Source organism: Arachis stenosperma, chromosome 5 (genome assembly GCF_014773155.1).
Source record: "Arachis stenosperma cultivar V10309 chromosome 5, arast.V10309.gnm1.PFL2, whole genome shotgun sequence".
NCBI classification, from domain to species: domain Eukaryota; kingdom Viridiplantae; phylum Streptophyta; class Magnoliopsida; order Fabales; family Fabaceae; genus Arachis; species Arachis stenosperma.
The window spans coordinates 16,977,850-16,995,271 of NC_080381.1; the positions used below are offsets into that span (position 1 = coordinate 16,977,850).

At 35.8% G+C, this 17,422-nt stretch overlaps 3 protein-coding genes and 1 non-coding gene across 5 annotated transcripts; 3 read left to right on the plus strand and 1 right to left on the minus strand.

Annotated features, from left to right (window-relative positions):
* Positions 1 to 1,118: 1,118 nt before the first annotated feature.
* Positions 1,119 to 5,090, plus strand: LOC130982532 (uncharacterized). Its single transcript, XM_057906569.1, has 8 exons — positions 1,119 to 1,570; positions 1,659 to 1,721; positions 1,987 to 2,736; positions 2,860 to 2,994; positions 3,283 to 3,366; positions 4,153 to 4,212; positions 4,296 to 4,382; positions 4,473 to 5,090. The coding sequence occupies exons 1-8, from the start codon at positions 1,187 to 1,189 to the stop codon at positions 4,755 to 4,757; spliced, it is 1,848 nt and encodes a 615-aa protein (XP_057762552.1). The 5' UTR covers positions 1,119 to 1,186; the 3' UTR covers positions 4,758 to 5,090.
* Positions 5,091 to 6,219: 1,129 nt separating this feature from the next.
* On the plus strand, positions 6,220 to 9,820 carry LOC130982458 (uncharacterized). The gene is made up of 3 exons (XM_057906470.1): positions 6,220 to 6,363; positions 6,966 to 8,843; positions 9,326 to 9,820. Exons 2-3 carry the CDS (start codon positions 6,990 to 6,992, stop codon positions 9,647 to 9,649), a joined length of 2,178 nt encoding a protein of 725 aa, XP_057762453.1. The 5' UTR covers positions 6,220 to 6,363; positions 6,966 to 6,989; the 3' UTR covers positions 9,650 to 9,820.
* Positions 9,821 to 9,972: 152 nt separating this feature from the next.
* TRNAD-GUC (transfer RNA aspartic acid (anticodon GUC)) lies at positions 9,973 to 10,044 on the minus strand. Its single transcript has one exon. It is a non-coding gene; the product is annotated as a tRNA-Asp (tRNA).
* Positions 10,045 to 11,412: 1,368 nt separating this feature from the next.
* On the plus strand, positions 11,413 to 14,795 carry LOC130983070 (transcription factor EGL1-like). Of its 2 annotated transcripts, none has more exons than XM_057907245.1 (8): positions 11,413 to 11,593; positions 11,704 to 11,961; positions 12,146 to 12,242; positions 12,387 to 12,401; positions 12,987 to 13,043; positions 13,174 to 13,950; positions 14,033 to 14,446; positions 14,607 to 14,795. In XM_057907245.1, exons 1-8 carry the CDS (start codon positions 11,496 to 11,498, stop codon positions 14,679 to 14,681), a joined length of 1,791 nt encoding a protein of 596 aa, XP_057763228.1. In that variant the 5' UTR covers positions 11,413 to 11,495; the 3' UTR covers positions 14,682 to 14,795. The 2 variants fall into 2 exon arrangements, with proteins under 2 accessions (XP_057763228.1, XP_057763229.1); XM_057907246.1 differs by having other exon boundaries at positions 14,033 to 14,459; positions 14,607 to 14,676.
* Positions 14,796 to 17,422: the final 2,627 nt, after the last annotated feature.

Sequence of the window (17,422 nt, forward strand, 5' to 3'; positions counted from 1 at the left end):
CCGATTACATAAAGCTTGCTTGCCACTTAAAGCACAGAGCCAGACAAGCTTGGAGGCTATGACGTGTACCCCAACAAACTCGGCAACTATGCCATCACCATAACTGACCTAATAATCTGGGTTTAACGACACATGCTCCCTTCCAAATTTGACCACGACTCTACACAAGTCAAGGATGCCAGCAACGGCACTCACCAGATATATCGGAACAAATGGACTAAAACAAGCACACCACTCGCCTATAAAGCAAAACCAAATAGCCCATGAACACCCAGGTTACACAACTCACTCTAGTTTATTATTTTTACCTTTCATAACTCATATACTTACTTGAGCGTCGGAGTCTCTTTTGCAGGTGCTCCCGCCGCCGTGTTTCAGAGTGCCGAGGTGTATTTGTGACGCCATTCCCGAACGACGTATAACTCGGCTCAAGAATCGAGCGACTGTTCGGAAGGCCTCATACCTCGGCTCGCCCTGGATGGAACAGAACTAATGCTAACTTGATGCATAAATGAATTGATGCTAACTAATGCTACTGGTATGATGAAAACTGAACTAATACAATTTAACAAATTCTAAGATAATACACAAATGCACTAAAACTGAACTAATGCAATTTAAAAAAAAAAAAACTAGAAACAGAACAAGCGCAATTTCTGCAATTTTAATACAAATAATTTAAATTGCAGAATACAACAAGTTAACTAGATTTCAAAATACAAGCATAATTTTATAAACTAAAGTCTCATAATAGAAGTATAATAGAAGTATAATGAACTAAATTCTCAAGGACCTATTTGTCCTTCGAACTTTATTTGCAAAATGATGCAAAAAATTTATTTATCTTTCAAACTTTATTCCCTTTTCAACGTGATACCGTAACGGACATCTGGATACCGTTTCAATCACGTCAGCCAATTCTATTTAGTGTATGAGAGACAAATAAAAAAAAAATTAAATTATCTTCCGTTTATTAAAATAAAAATTTTTTTTATATTTAAATTTTGTCAAAGATATATTTATCAAAAATTAAAAAAAACGAAGACCAATTTGTATTTTTCCCTATTTTGGATATTACTCCCTATCGGTTCTTGATTATTGAATCGTGACCGCTTTCGACTGTCTTTCGCGGGGACTAATTGCTTTGAGCTACCTGGTAGTGTGGCAGAGTCAGAGAACTTTCAAAATGGTGAATCGACGCTTCTCTCGGGTAGCCACCAGCGATGACGACGAAGACGATCGTCCCAAGCAGCTGCGCCAGAGGAAGCGCATGAAGCTTCTCGAGGAGGAGGAGGAAGAAGAAGAAGATGAGGAAGAGGAAGAGGAAGATGAAGATGATTACGACAGCGACGATGACAACACCTCCCAACATAGTAAGAAGAAGAATAAGAAGAAGAAGAACAATGAGGGCAGAGGGAAAGACAAGGCCAAGGAAGCAGAAAAGGCGGCGGAGGAGTCACCTCAGGAGGACGCTAAGCCCCTCGGCGATCCCATTAGGGTTTCTGGAAAGGGAAGAGGTCGCAAGAAGCATTACCAATCCTTCGAATTCGATGGCAATCAATATACACTCGTATGTTTCTAACAATTGCCATTTAGGTCATAATTTCAATGCTTATGCTTCTTCAATTGATCCTGCAAATCGTTGTTTTTTTCTGCAGGAGGACCCTGTACTTCTCGTGCCCGAGGAAACAGACCAAAAGCCCTATGTTGCAATTATTAAGGTGAATTCAATTCCCTTGCCAATTTCGTTCTTTCATTCGTTTTACAGTTATTTATTTCTTTTCATTTCTGACATAATATCTGAGCTTTATTACCCGATTCTGTTGAAGAAATAGTGAATTGTAATATTTGGTTAGACTGAGATGGGGAAGCTCATGACACAACCCCGTATCCCCCTTTCGCGATACATGAATTGCACTTTTTATTCATGGAATTCCAGTTTTCATCTTCTGATTTTATTTCTTGATTTTTCTTTTCTGCTGTTAGGACATCACACTTACCTGCAATGGCAGCATGATGGTGACAGGGCAGTGGTTTTATCGTCCAGAAGAAGCATCACAACAGGAAGGGGGACATTGGCAATCACAAGACACAAGGGAGCTGTTTTATAGTTTTCACCGTGATGATGTTCCTGCTGAATCTGTCATGCATAAGTGTGTGGTGCATTTTATTCCACTGCACAAGCAGCTTCCGAATCGAAAGGAGCATCCGGGGTTTATTGTGCAAAAGGTATATGACACTGTTGAAAGAAAACTCTGGAGGCTAACGGACAAGGACTATGAGGATGTTAAACAGCAAGAACTTGATGAGCTAGTACAGAAAACTCTACAACGTATCGGTAAACTGCTTGACATCGAACCTTCAGAAGCATCTGCTGATCAGGAAGATTTGACAAAAAATAAAAGGAACACAAGGACAAAGAGTACTTCACCTCGTGATGTTTCCGGGAAGGATGACGGAAATCCAAAGGGCGACCAACTTCTGAAGCCTGAAACACAAGGGAATAGTGTAAACAATGCCTCAGAGTATTATCGTATATTAGTGAAGTTTGATGTGCTAACCGGAAACACTCATCGTGATAAATGGTTGGAGAAGTTGCTTGGGCACGTTCATTACATGTGTAAATCTGATGACAGCATTAAAAGGGATGACAAAAGATTGGAGAATGTCAATTCTGATGAAATTAACAATAAAAATCCAGAATCAGCAAATGACCTTCAAGACACGGGCCAGAAGGTATTAGAAAGATATATTATTTAGTGGCTATTATCAGCTAATCATTTTCTTTTATTGTTCTCTCAATTTCCCTCTCTTTGTGGGTTATATGAATTTTATATTTGTTTCTTTCTCACTGTACAGAGTTCCAAGTCTTTTGTCTGGCCAGATACTGCTGTTACAGCCATAGTTGCACTTGAAAAAGCTTCAAATGACGCCTTTTCATCGGATTTCCAGAAGTACAATAAAAAGATACGGCAATTAGATTATAATATCCATGTTAGAACCTGACCTTATGCATATAAATATGATACACGCATAATATTATAATTATCTTCTATAGTTTTTCCAATAAATAACCTACATATCACTGCTGCTACAAGTTACAGTGGCCATTTTGTATTTCTATTGTTTTGCGTATACTCTCTCTTACAATGAGGATCTAGGAGGCTAAAATTCAGATATAAAAGTTTTATCTCATAATCATTGTAAAGAAAGGAAAAAACCAGTCGGCTACAGTGAATTCTTATACATTATTTATTCTGTTTTCTCTTGGGTTCTTTGCAGAATAATGCACTGCTAGCACGCCGCTTATTAAATGGAGAGCTGGAACCGGCAAAAATAGTAAATATGGCACCAAATGAATTGAAGGTATGATATCTGTTGTGACTTCTATTTTAACCAAAGTGAAAATGGATCTTTTCAGCTGTCTGCATACTATTCCAGGACTATGCCTGATTTACACAGCATCATGGTGGTTTTTCCTTTAAAAGAAATGGAAAATAAAATAGCCAATCATCTCTATTCAACCTTTAGTAGTGCTCTTCAGCATATTTTCTCATATCTCTTCATCTTATTTCAATAATCACATGTACTTGTGGCTTAAGTTTTATCAAAGTTACAGTGGTACAATCTTTGTTTCTTATAATATACAAGAAGCTGTAACTTTTTTGGGGTTCAAAGCTCTCCTCTCCTGTCTTTTAGTAGATAATGGGATGGAACATGTGGATCATTTTATGGGGAAAAAAGTGGGGATGGTTTGTTGGAAACAATTGTTTGAACATAATTCAAATGCTGATGGAAAATTTAAGTTTCTTTCCGTAGGTTATATGCATTGGCTTATATACAGTATTATGATTATAATTCATTGTATAAGAACTTTTAGCATTTTGGGAAATCATTAGATAGAAATTTTAGACCTCATCAGTGCTTGCTACATTATTGTTACAAAGTCTCAAGTGTTAGTTAATATCGGAATTTACTTCCAAATCTGACCTTTACATGGTTAAAAAGAGAGGGAAAAAAAACACCTAAAAATGATCTGGCTTTTCAAATATGCTTTATATTATTCAGACACTGTATATGGTGATTATTAAGACACTACACTACTTGATTGTATGGTTTGTTGTGGCTATCTGCCAAATTTATGAACGTCAGGAGGCTATTACTGCTGAAGAAAAGGCCAAGGAAGAACCTGATGAATCACAACTCATACAGGTCATCATTTCTTGACAACTATTTTGTTTGTCCTTTTTATGTGGAGATATCATCTGACTTCAGCTCTGCCCCTCCTGAAACAGATGACAGATGCCCGGTGCCAAAGATGTATGGAATTGAAGGTGGGCTTGAGGGAAATTATCCATGCTGGACACGGTGACAGATATCAGGTTTGCATCTTTTCTACTTTAGTCCAGAATTCCTAAATTGCCTTCTGCATCTTTATAGCTTGGGTTGATTGCTGCTGTCTGCCTATTCAGCTTGAATGTGTTGCCTGTGGAAATTCCTGGTATGCCTCCCGGGATGAGGCTTCTTTGCTGACAATAGATGCACCAGTTTCAAAGAAAAGTCTAATAACAGCACCATCGAGCACTTCTAAAATTGAAGATGAAGAGAAGAAGCTGAAAGGCCCCCATGAGTCTGAAAAGTTAGCCCCTGAAAAAAAGAAAGCAAGTGAAGCTTGTATACCTGAATCGGATGCCCAGAAATCATTTGGCAAGTCCGGGAATGATGACAATATTGAGACAACAAAACATGTTGATTAGGAATATTTGGTCCTGTCTGTGTAGTCTTTATCAGATGTTTTTTGTTTTTTGTTTAACATTGTTGTGTACAGTTCTCTCAGTTTGACGGCATACAACACAAGGGACTCTTCTTGTGCATAGCTTTCAATAAGCTAAAATGTTACCTCACAGGCTCATATAGTGTCATACATCATATAGGATAGTCTCACATCATAGCAGGAGATTATATGACTATGACTTTTGTTTTGTAAGTGGATATGGCTAGACGCTCCATGGGAAAACCATGCACTTTTGAGTTGACGTCGTAGAATTACTAGCCACATTAGATTATTAATACTATAAAATTATTTAAAACCAGTGAATCAGTAATACGAATATCTCATTATCATTTTTCGTATTGAAGAAATTTTGATGGTCCGAGTTCAGGATTCGGTGAGTTGGATGTGGGCAACAGTCATTGATTTCGCTAATAGAACCACACCAGTCCATTAAAACTCTCTTTTTCCTTGTCCTTCAGTCCTTGTCGTTGTTCTGATTTTAGTCCATTTTACATTTTTACCCTCCTCCCTTTCTCGAAATCTTCTTTTCAGAAACACTTGGAAGTTGGAACCAATCACCATAATTGTTTGACCAATCTATCTCGATCTCTATCACTAATTTCACTATCAGCATGACCAACCCTTATTCCCCAAATAAAAGGTTAGAACCGCTCTTTAGGAGGACTGGTGAGTAATAAGTTTCACGTAATTGGACGGTGGATCTGATTCTAAATTTGACCGTACTCATCTTTGTTCTTATTTCAGATTATTATTGTTTTCAGTTAGAGATAATGACTCCTTCTACCGGAAAAAAGAAGAAATAATGACTCCATCCAATGCCATTACGCACATAAATTAAATTATTATTTTTCAACCGACAGACGTAGCAAATTATTATTGTCACATGCGCAGTGCAGTCGTAGTACTAGACTCTAGTAATTTAGAACTTTATGGATTTCGGCGTTGATATGTATTTAACGTTGACACAATGATATGTTTTGAGACAACCACTTCTGTAACTGATCATGCCTAATCGGAATCTTAACTTACACAATTACCCTTTATTCACAGCAAGCCAAGGTTGTCCCTTTATGGTGTGACTTGTCTTTTTGATGCCTTGGGGGTTGCTATTGCATCTTGATTGCTTTGGATCACTGGTCCCACACGATGAGCGAGACACAAATAAAGGCAAAATAATAATAACAATTAATTAATAATTATAAAGTGAAGCGAAGACGGAGAGAGAACATAACATATGATGGTTGCTTTAAGGACATGATCTCTCTTTAGCAGAGACATGTACACAGCATTATCAGCCTCCTGTCTCTTCTTTCTCTCTCTCTCAAACTGAAATGTGAATTCTTCCCTTTCTTGCATTCTCTCTCTAGTTTTGATTTCTGTCTCCAAGTTCACTTTTTTGTCACCATTAATCATCAATTATCATACTTTACTTCTTCTTCCCCTTCTTCTGTAGTGCTATCGGTGAGCCAATTTCAACTGTAGCTGCTTCCTTTAAGCTTCTTCACTCTCTCTTCTTTAGAAATTCTTATATTTTCCAATGGGCCATCATTAATGAATTGTTATCACAGGTTTTTCTTCCTTCTTAACTTTCTGCTTAAGCTTTTGAGATTATGATTGCGTGTAGATGATGCTTTTTTTTCTCCTCTCTTTTTCTTTCCTTCATTTATCAATGATATACTCCACTATGGTCTTTCCTTTTTCCAGTGTTTTATTATTCCCATTTTCTTTCTTTTATGCTGTTATGCTTTGGTTTCAAATTCTGCTGAGCTTCATAGAGATCATGCTGTATTGTTTGTACCTTTTGCAATTGCTTGAGCAACAGTCCATCCAGTAATGGTTGTTTGTAAGGTCACAATTTCAATTGCAAATTACATGTTTCAGAAGAGTGTGGATTTCCGTTTTGCAATGTAGGTACCGTTCATTTCCTGCAATTCTGTGAACTATTACTTTCTACTTCAGTATTGTGTGAATTTCATCTGCTCAAATCAATAATTAGGGGCAGGAGTAGAACCATGTTGATTGCGAAGCTGAGTACAGTTTTATTAGTTTGCTTATTGCAATGACATCTAAATCTTGTTTAATTATAGATTGCATGCAGCAATGTGTCACATGCAGTTGGATCTATATCTCTTGCAAATCTTGTTTAATTATAGTTTTCTTTACTGAATAGTGTTGCAGGATCCTAAATTTATCAATGAGACAAGAGTTGGAGTTCGATCTCAACGACAAGTCTTCAGCGGATCTGAGCCCCAATACCGTTCTTCTATCTCCTCAATATTCTTTGAATGTGAAGAAAATATACAAAAAAGGAAAAGCTATTGGGAAAGATGAGTTTTTGAAACTAAAAGAGGACTTTGCCCAGATCAAATTTGCTCAACTCCACAATTCTTCGTACAACAAACTTCCCTGTAGATCTCATGGATTGGAAAGTAATGTAGGAGGGAGAGGAGGCTCCATTCTAAAGAAAATGGACACCATGGAGGGAAGGAAAAAGATAGAAATTTCATGTCGGAGTAGTGATGCCTCTTTTTCAGGTAGCATTGTTGATTCTTTATGTAGCTCAGATGATGAACCTTCTGAAATATCTCAGAATTCGAATGTGGCTTCACCATCTGTTTCGGCATCCTGGGCTTCTATGGAGTGCAACTCTCCAGAAATATTTATTGACTTCATAAATCCAGATGTTTGGGATAGAAACTCTAGTGCAGTTGAAGGGATAGATTCTATGTATTCAAAGGTAAGAGGTGATAATAAGGTTGCTTGTTCTACAATTAATGGTGATTCTCCTCTTCCCAAAGACACATTTGAGGCATTGCACAAATACCATAGTGCTATGGTTGAAGTTGCTGACTTTCCATCTCCACTACAAAGTGATTGCTCATCTAGAGGTAACCCAAAACCGCCATTCAGCCCTGTCGGTAAAAGGCTGAATTCATTTGCGAAGTCAAAATCTCCGCAAAGTCCAGTCAGCCATATGCTAGAAGATACTAAGGTGAAATTGCCTGGGACTACTACTTTAACAAGAAACAGGACTTACCAGAAATCTCTGCTGAATGACTTCTCCAACGCCGCAAAACATGCTGACATTGTTTCTGAGTTTATCAGAAGAGATATTAAGTATTCCGGTCTAGCATGTTCACCGGTTCATCTGCACGGTAATCTGAGGTTGAAAATTAAGCAAGGGCTGCCAACTTTTGAGTTTAAGGTGAAATGCCCTGAAGATGTCTTTGTAGCAAAGCCTTGGAGAGCAGGTAATACTTCCAACTGGGTATATACCTTCCATTCTATCAATAGTAGAAAGAAAAGCGATGCCTCGGGTTTGAAGTCCCATGATTGTGACAAATATCCATCAATAGTAGCACAGATGTTAGTCTCATGTAATTTATGTTCAAAATTAGAAGGTGGAGTATTGGACAACTCTATGGTGACAGAATTTGTGTTGTATGATCTAATGCACTCAAGAAGAAGTGTTTCATGTAAAAAGAAGTCTAACACTGAGCAAGATGCTTCTAAAATGCTAAAAGCTTGCCGGGTAGGAGCAAAGGGAGAAACTCTCATAGTAGATGAGAAGAGTCTGGCTAGTAAAAACAAGCTTCCAACAAGCAATGTTGATTTTGATGAATCAAATTCATGTCCATTGTCATCCGCAGAATTGCATCCGAACCTTGAAATTGCTTCTATTCGTTTGCAAATTCCATTGGATAAGAGAAAAAGCTTGAAATACAAAAGAGAGGATATGAGAGAGGCTAACTCGTTTTCCAAACTAAGTGATGTCTCTTCAGTTGTAGAGCACTGTAGGAAAAGCTTCCACAACAGGAAAATGCAGGAACAAGTGAAGGTGGTACTACCAACTGGCATTCATGGGTTGCCGAGTGGCGAAAACCTTGGCCCCTCATCATTACTTGATCGATGGAAACATGGTGGAGGTTGCGACTGTGGTGGCTGGGACATGGCCTGTCCCCTTATTCTTTTAGGCAATCCTAGTATTCATTTTGCTGAAGACCAGCCCCTCATAAAGGATTATCAACCACTGCAACTTTTTCTTCAGGTAAATAGTTCTATAATTTAACTACTTCATACTTAATTGTATATGCTTTCTCATTCACTGATCAAATCTCATTAAGATGTAATTACAAGAAATACCTTCCTTTTCTATCATTATGTTTTGGCATTAAGATCTTCAGTTTCTTATTTTCATGTTTTCTTTTTTCCCGAAGAAGATTGATGCCTTTTTATTGGAAACTGCATAACATAAGCCAGTGCAAAGTTTCAAGGTCCTCAAGTTTAGTGCAATTAGTTCCAACTTATTACTTGTATGCTTAGCAACCATTTTGCTACTATAAGATAGAACACACCCAGATTAGGATAAAAATTAAAAAGAGCAAACAGACACTCACTCTATGATTGGAAAATCAACTGATTTAATGAGACATGAAAATGTACAACTTGCTTCATTTACAATGTTGTCATTATTACATCTTGGCAAATATCTGATTTTTTTTTTTTTTTCATTTTGTGCATACTTTATAGGGAGCCAAGGAAAATACTCCTACCTTTAGCATGAGCAGAGTTGAAGAGGGTGAATATGCAGTTGATTTCCATGCCCGGTTATCCCCGTTACAAGCCTTCTCCGTTTGTGTCGCCATTTTGCATGGCACTTCCACTTGTAGCCTTGCACGGAGGGAGAAAAACCAGCCATTATCTCAATGTAATTCACTGGAAATGCTTATGAGGGAGGAAGCAGAGCTTTTTATGCAATCAAAGGAGAAGAACAAGACCATGTCCAAGACTCACAAGGGGATTCCTCTACCTTATGTAACGATGCCACCCTTTTCTCCTGTTGCACGAGTATAACAGAAATGGGAGCTACAGATTCTACATTTCTTCTTCTAAAGTATAGAGAGATTTAGAGACAGAACAGAATGCACTGCTCCATGGGAGAAATTGAATTATTCTTTGTAGTAACTTAGTTTTATTTATTCTATAGTCTGTAAAATGTAAATGGAATAGAGTTATAAATAGTTAATTTTGTCCACAAACTTGTATTTTAATGCGATAGATAGAACTTCGAAGGGGGAAAATGTGAAAATGGTAACCATTTCTCTTTTGTAAATAATGTCGGTAACGAAAAAGCATGACATGTTTGTAAAAATAACACAACAAAAATAAAACTCAAACGCCGTTGCCGGGGATCGAACCCGGGTCACCCGCGTGACAGGCGGGAATACTCACCACTATACTACAACGACTTTGGTGATTACTAAATTCAAAATTTTATATTTGATAAATGTATTTTCAGGTTTATAATAAAATACTAACATTCGGAATTTCAAGAATGAGTCGAGTTCTGAGCTCAAAATAAAAGGAGGAAAAAATCAGAAATGAGTGAGAGAGAAAGATGAAGCAACTACTATGGAGTATGACTGTGACTGTGTGCTTTGAACTTTGACGGTTAGGTAGTGTTATATTAAGTTACTATTAATTTAATAGGATTGAATCTATCATACTATGTTGAGTTAAATAGTTACAGCATATGAGAAAGAAGCAGTCAACTGATGCGAGTTAGTGGACTGCATCAAAATTCAAAAGGCTCTGTTTCGTACTCTGCTCTGTTCAGCTCATTTCTCTCTCCACATTTTTTCTTCTGTCACTATATCATGTTCTATACTATTACCACACGTTTATATAAAATACCAAATTGTTCAACAATTGTAGTATTGTACTTTTTATTTTTTTAAACTTGAGCTGTTAAATCATAAAGACAACTCTATGGGAGTGGTCACTATTTTGAAAACAAGTATAAATGTGTAATGAACTAATCCAAACATATAATCAAGTTTTAATTTAATTATTTCATTCACATAACTGACTGCACGCTGAGCTGGTGGGTGCTATGAATGAATTGGAGTCTCAGAAACAACACAGAAAACAAAACATTTTCAAGCACAGAAGGCCACATGATCATTCAACTTTTTCCTCCAATAAATTATTTTAGTTTCTTGAATCCCATCATTGGACTGTCACAGCCTTCTATTGTTGTTCTCTTGTCTGTGTTGAAAGTGCATATATAGTTACAACATGCATGAAGTAAGCAAACCAGTATTCTCCCGTTTCTAATCATATCAAACATTGAACACTTTTGTGGAAGGAAAGAAGGAAAGAAGTGTTTGTATTTGAACTTTGGAGATTGTGTTGTAGGTCCCACCTCTTTGGACTTTTCCGGTCTCTCATCCGTACACTCCAATACTTGAGTACATTTTAATGATTCTACTCTCCCCAACTTGCAATTTCCCATCATTATTAATATTATTATTACACCACTACTTCCAATATTTCCAGTTCCATTGGAATTTCTTAAAGTGAGTGCCTTTATCATGTACAAGTTGACCATCTGTTTTATTTTGATGTGCATAGCATCCTCATAGAACAAGTCTTCCACACAAAACTGTTTCTCTTTTGAGTATTGAGTCTTAGTCAATACTCAATATGTTTAGTGTTGCACTGCATTTCATAGATGGTGAAGTCTGATTGGAGGTTCATGAATCAAGAAACTCAACTACACTTTATTATTTGGAAAATATTATACATTCTAAAAAAATCAATTAAATAAGATTGTTCTTGGCAAGAGTCAAAGAAATCTCTTCCCTTCTGAGAAAACAAAGTGCATTGAAGGTGTGTTACTAGCTTCCAAAACCAGAAAATGGTGCCGGAGAAGGTGAAGAAACAGCTTGCTTTAGCTGTGAGAAGCATTCAATGGAGCTATGCAATCTTTTGGTCTAGCTCACCTACCCAACCAGGGTATTACTACATAAGAAACCTCCAATTCTGATTTTCCTGATAGAGGTTGCTACATAAAGTTCAAAGCTAGTTTGTTTTTATGCTTCTTTTATTCTCTGCAAATTTTGCAGGGTGTTGAGCTGGGGTGAAGGTTATTACAATGGAGACATCAAAACTAGAAAGACAAGCCAAGTGGCAGAACATAACTCTGATCAAATAATAAGCTTACAGAGAAGTGAGCAGCTGCGAGAGCTATACTCGTCCCTTGCAGACTCGAAATCCTGCTCGCAGACGAAAAGGCCATCGGCGGCACTGTCCCCTGAAGATCTCACAGATACTGAGTGGTTCTACTTGGTTTGCATGTCTTTTGTGTTCAACATTGGCCAAGGGTAACATTTTTCTAAGCATATCTTAGTTTTAATTTTGGATTCCTAGTTGTTTTGAAGATAATAGTTCATAACTGTTAGATATAATTTAATAATACATGTCAAATCATCTAACAATTCTCACCTATTGTCTTCACATAAAGATTTCTTCATAAAAGTGGTCACATTTCTATGTACATATTTTTAGTTTACCTGGAAGATCATTGGCATATGGTCAACCTATTTGGTTGTGCAATGCTCATTCTGCTGATAATGGTGTTTTCTGTCGCTCATTACTTGCTAAGGTAAGATTATGTTTCTTGGATTTGTTTGTTACTATACTAGTTATATGCCTTTCTTGGAATGACACTTGATAATTGTGTTTTTTTCTCTTTCTGGTTCTTGTTCTGTAACCATGCTTTCAACGATGGCCTTTTCCCAATGATCAGAGTGCATCCATTCAGGTACCATCCTCATTTTGATTTTTACCTAACAGTTACTTGAGGAGAAAAATTCCCATTAACTTTGTGTTGATAAACATAAAGGCTAATTCTATAGTGTCTATGAGTTGGTGTCTAAATTTTGTCTAACTTACTTTTTGTAGTAAATTTTGATTTTTTAAAAATTATTTATTTTTATATCTTTTAAATTAAATATTGATTTTTAACTTTTTTTTAGTAAATAGACACCACCTTTTAGACACTGTAGCATTCACCAAACATAAATAAATACCGACAATAATGTGCATTCTAAATATAGTAATCATGCTATATATGCCAATATTCCATGCTTTTGCTTTATAGTCCAATTAATTAAAATTGCTGACAAGGTATTATTAAAGGAGAAACCATGACTTAAACTCAAAAGTTAGTATCAACTTTTATATAAAATAGATAACACTTACTTAAACAGGTTAGTGAATTAACCACTAGACCAATCCAAGTTTGTTATATGAATATATGTATAGCTAATATTCCTAAAAGCTGAACGGTTTGAATTTCTTGAGGAGTTCTAAGAAAACTTACTTCATGTTTCTTTCAACTTTTCAGACAGTGGTGTGCTTTCCCTTTCTGGATGGGGTTATTGAGCTAGGTACAACTGATCCGGTAAGCTTTTCCTTAATTTTAATTATGTTGATTAGTTCATACTTTATCTAATAATAGTATGTGTTGGTTTGTCTATGAAACAAAATAAGTACATAACAGATGAACCTAATTGGATCAATTTTTCATGAAGGTCTCCGAAGACTATAGTCTTATTCAAGTGATAAGGAATTCTTTCTTGGATATTCTTGAAACCAACCTTCCAAATAATCCAGGAGCTAATTTGAACACAAGAAACAATGAAGAAGGTGGTGTTGCTTGTGGAGGATTTGACCATAATGCTTATGGTCTTAAACTAACCCCAGAAGTAATAGGATATGAACTAATCAACATAACTTCTCCTACTACTAGTTCAAATGCATTACAAGCCAACCAACAAACAGATGGAAGAACAATGTTTCCAACTGAATTCAGCAACTGTTTCCATAACTCCAGGAATTCTAGTGATTGTTTGTCCGAAAATCATTGTGCACAGGACCTTCAACAATGCAATGATAACCCAAAAACAACCTTGGTGAATCTCGGAAGCGACGATAAGCATTATCAGAGGCTACTCTCTGCCCTTCCAATACGCCCTGATGATGACCGGTTAATCATGAGAGTGCATCTTCGAAATTTTCGTGGGGAATCAAGCTTTGCCATTTGGAAGCAACTAGGATCAATGGATTGTCAAAGATCAAGAAGAGGAGGAACACCACAAAACTTGTTAAAGAAGGTATTGTTTGAAGTTCCTCTGATGCACATGGACGGATTGCTTGAGTCTCAAGAAAAGATCGGTTCCAAAGACAGAATGAGATTATCAGAGGTAGATGATGTTGGGATGAACCATGCTTTGTCAGAAAGAAAGAGAAGAGCAAAACTAAACGAAAGGTTTTTAACTCTAAGATCAATGGTTCCTACAATTAGTAAGGTGATTCATATATGATACTTGTTATTGTTCATTTGTTACAATTTAATAATTTATTATAAGCATATAATGATGAGTTCTGCAGGATGACAAGGTTTCAATATTAGATGATGCCATGGAATACCTTAGAAAACTTGAGGAAAAGGTAAGGAAGTTAGAAGCTGAAAAGGATGTAACAGATTTGGATGGTATAGTAAGTACAAGAACATCTCAGGATATGGTGGAGAGGGCTTCTGATAACAATAGCAACAAGAATTCGAAATCGGTGTCAAACAAGAGGAGGGCTTGTGAGGCTGCTGGTGATGAAGAGATGAACAATTCAGAGATTGATGTTGGAATCTATGTGAGTGAGAGTGAAGTTGTGATTGAAATGAAGTGTCCTTGGAGAGAAGGACTTCTGCTGGAAACTGTGGAAGCACTTAGCAGCCTCCATTTAGATTGTCATTCACTTCAGTCGTCAAAATCTCATGGGACTCTGTATCTCACAATTAAATCTAAGGTAACAATTAAAGGTGTGTTTGGTTTATATTTTCATTTTCAGCGTTTCTGTTTTTAGAATTTTATGAAGAAAAACAGAAAGTAATAACACAAACCAGACACACTCTAAAATATCATGTTAGCACTTTTAACTTAAATTTAGTATATTTTGTTATCCACAGTTCAGAGGAGCAAATAATGTTGCACCAGTAAAAAGGATTAGACGCACACTCCAAAAAGCGGCTATGAAGAGTTGAATAATGTATTTACCTCGATTTAATTACATTTAGATTTATAGTAATGTCACATTCACAAGTGGTTGGAGATTTTGTAGGAAGATTTGTTCAGGTAAAATATAGTTTACTTGTTAGACATGCCATTTTGGTTTCTTAGTTATGTAACATAGACTTCTCTTCCTGACTCTCTCCATGCAGTTGCAAATTGGAAGGCTTATTATATTTGACTATAGTTTTGTACTTTTGCTAGTTTACCATTCAGCCTTGACCAATTGATACATATAATTAATGTTGGAGTATTTACCTAAATTAGTTTTCAAAAAATCCTAAATCAGAGGCATTAGTCCCCGTACTCCCCATTCTAATTGTACCATCTAACTTGACACGTTAACTAAATGAGTAAGACATTAACTGACACATGGCTTGAAAAACAAATTGGTTCTTGGTCAACTAATTTAAAGAAGAGAGTCATATGTTAAACAAGCCAAGTTGTAGTTAATTTTTACTAATTTTGGTTACCAAACATTTTTGAAAAAAACCTACTAATATTGAAGAACGTTAATGAATTTCAAGAGCAACATTAATGGGAATGGAAAGCGAAGCTATAGTAGGTGAAGATATTGGCAAACTTAAAGGATTTCTTTAGTGACGGTGAAGCTGAGTGGTCAAGCCTTTTAAACAAAAATCAGAATAGAAACTTTCTGACTTTCGTCTCTAATAAAAATGATTTTGTTTTTATTAGGGGTGAGTACGAGTCGGTTTGGTTCGGGTTCATGGTAAAATTAAAATCGAATCGATCAAAAATCAAAATGTAGTTGGTTTGATTTGGTTCGGATTTGTATTTTTTTTGTACATGTATCCAAACCAAATCAAACCGATTAAGAATGGATTGATTCGGTTCGGATAATTGGATACCCGATGAAATTAAAATTTAAAAAAAAAAAATCAAATTTTTATCTTTAAAATTCAACAAGTATAATAAACATGTAACATGAATAAAAATAATCCAAATATGTTAAACACCACATACATTAAAAACTAAACTCATTAAAATCCAAACATATTAATAATGAATAATCTTTGTTTAATGAAAAAGTCATATATATATTTTTTATTTTTTTTATTTAATTAATATATGATCAGATTCACGAGTTGGTTCAGGTTCTACACTTTTAGAACCGTATCGAATCAATCACTAACAAAGACTATCGATTTGATTCGGGTTAAACTCAATTACCCGTTGATTCGATTCAGTTCGAGTACCAGCTACCGGTGCTCACCCCTAATTTTTGTACTTGGCTGATTAGGACCAATTTGTTCTTCAAAATTCAAAGTTAATATCTAACTCTCCTGATTAACATACTATGTTGGACAGTGCCGTGAGAGTTTGACAAAAAAAGATAACAGAAAGATTAATTTAATTGACATCAATAACTGTTGAGAATCTACGAAACTATTAAAATTTGTTAAAGACTAATACGTTTAATTTAGAATATTTTAAAAACTATTTTGGGTAAATTCTTTAACGTTGCGTTCTAAATTGTGCATGTTGTGTTAATTTCAACATATCTTAGTTTCTTTAGAGAATCACATTAACGCCATTTCTTGTGATATTGATATGCATGTAGATAAGAGTGTGAATGGAATCTAACGTGCTCAGGGAGCAAAGTAACACTTCTATTAGAGCGAATACTGATGTGACCATAAAACTAACAGTGAGCATTTAGCCAAAATAAATAAATCAATAAATAATATGACCATCTCTATCTCCTTCATTTGTTTGTATATGTGAGAATAGCATCTCTTTTTAATAAACTATTCACAATCACTCGACATGTTAAGACAATGAAACTGCAATCTGTATGTTACGTGCGTTAAGCAAACTGCAATCTGTTGCATGTGAAGAAAACAGCCATAGAGGCATGTTGGGTCCCAAGTCCAAACCAAAGACGAGTGAAGGAGATGAATGCAGACCTCAATATCACGGGTCATATAATTAATCGTTTTTTTTTATATAGAAACATTTGCTTTTTAATGAAATATTTCTTAAAAAATGAAAAGTATGAAAATATAGGTTTAATTACTCCGTTGGTTCTTATAGTTTCGCGAAATTTTCAATTAGGTCCCTATATTTTTTTTTCTTTTTAATTGGGTCCTTGCACCGAATTTTATTTTTAATTGGATCCTTATACATTTTTCTCTTTTTATTTGGGTTCCTGTACCAATTTTTTTTTTAATTGGGTCCCTATATAATTAAACCAATTACTTTTAAGAGGGACCTAATTGAAAAAAAATTGGTGTAAGGTCCCAATTAAAAGAAAAAAAATATAAAAATATAATTAAAAATTTCGCAAAACTATAGGGACCAACAGAGTAATTAAACTGAAAATATATGATTGCCAAACCTTTTATTAACTTGGATAAATACATACACAATTTTGTATTTACCTATGATAAAAATTTACATGTAATTATTTTCATGTGAAATAAATAGTTAAGAATGGTTACGATTTAGTCGGGCCTGCTACACATACAAGCAAAAAGCCCTACAAGTCATACAAGTCCCCCAGCCCACAATCCTTGCACACGCGCAGTGAAATACATTGAATGGCACGTCATTTACACGCGCTCAACTCAAACGGTTGCACTTCGCGTAAAGCGCTCGTTAATGGCGCAATCTTCCAATTCTCAAAACCATTCAAAGAAAACACAGCCGTTCCATTTTCAAGCAACATTCGAAACTGAAGATATACAACTCGTCG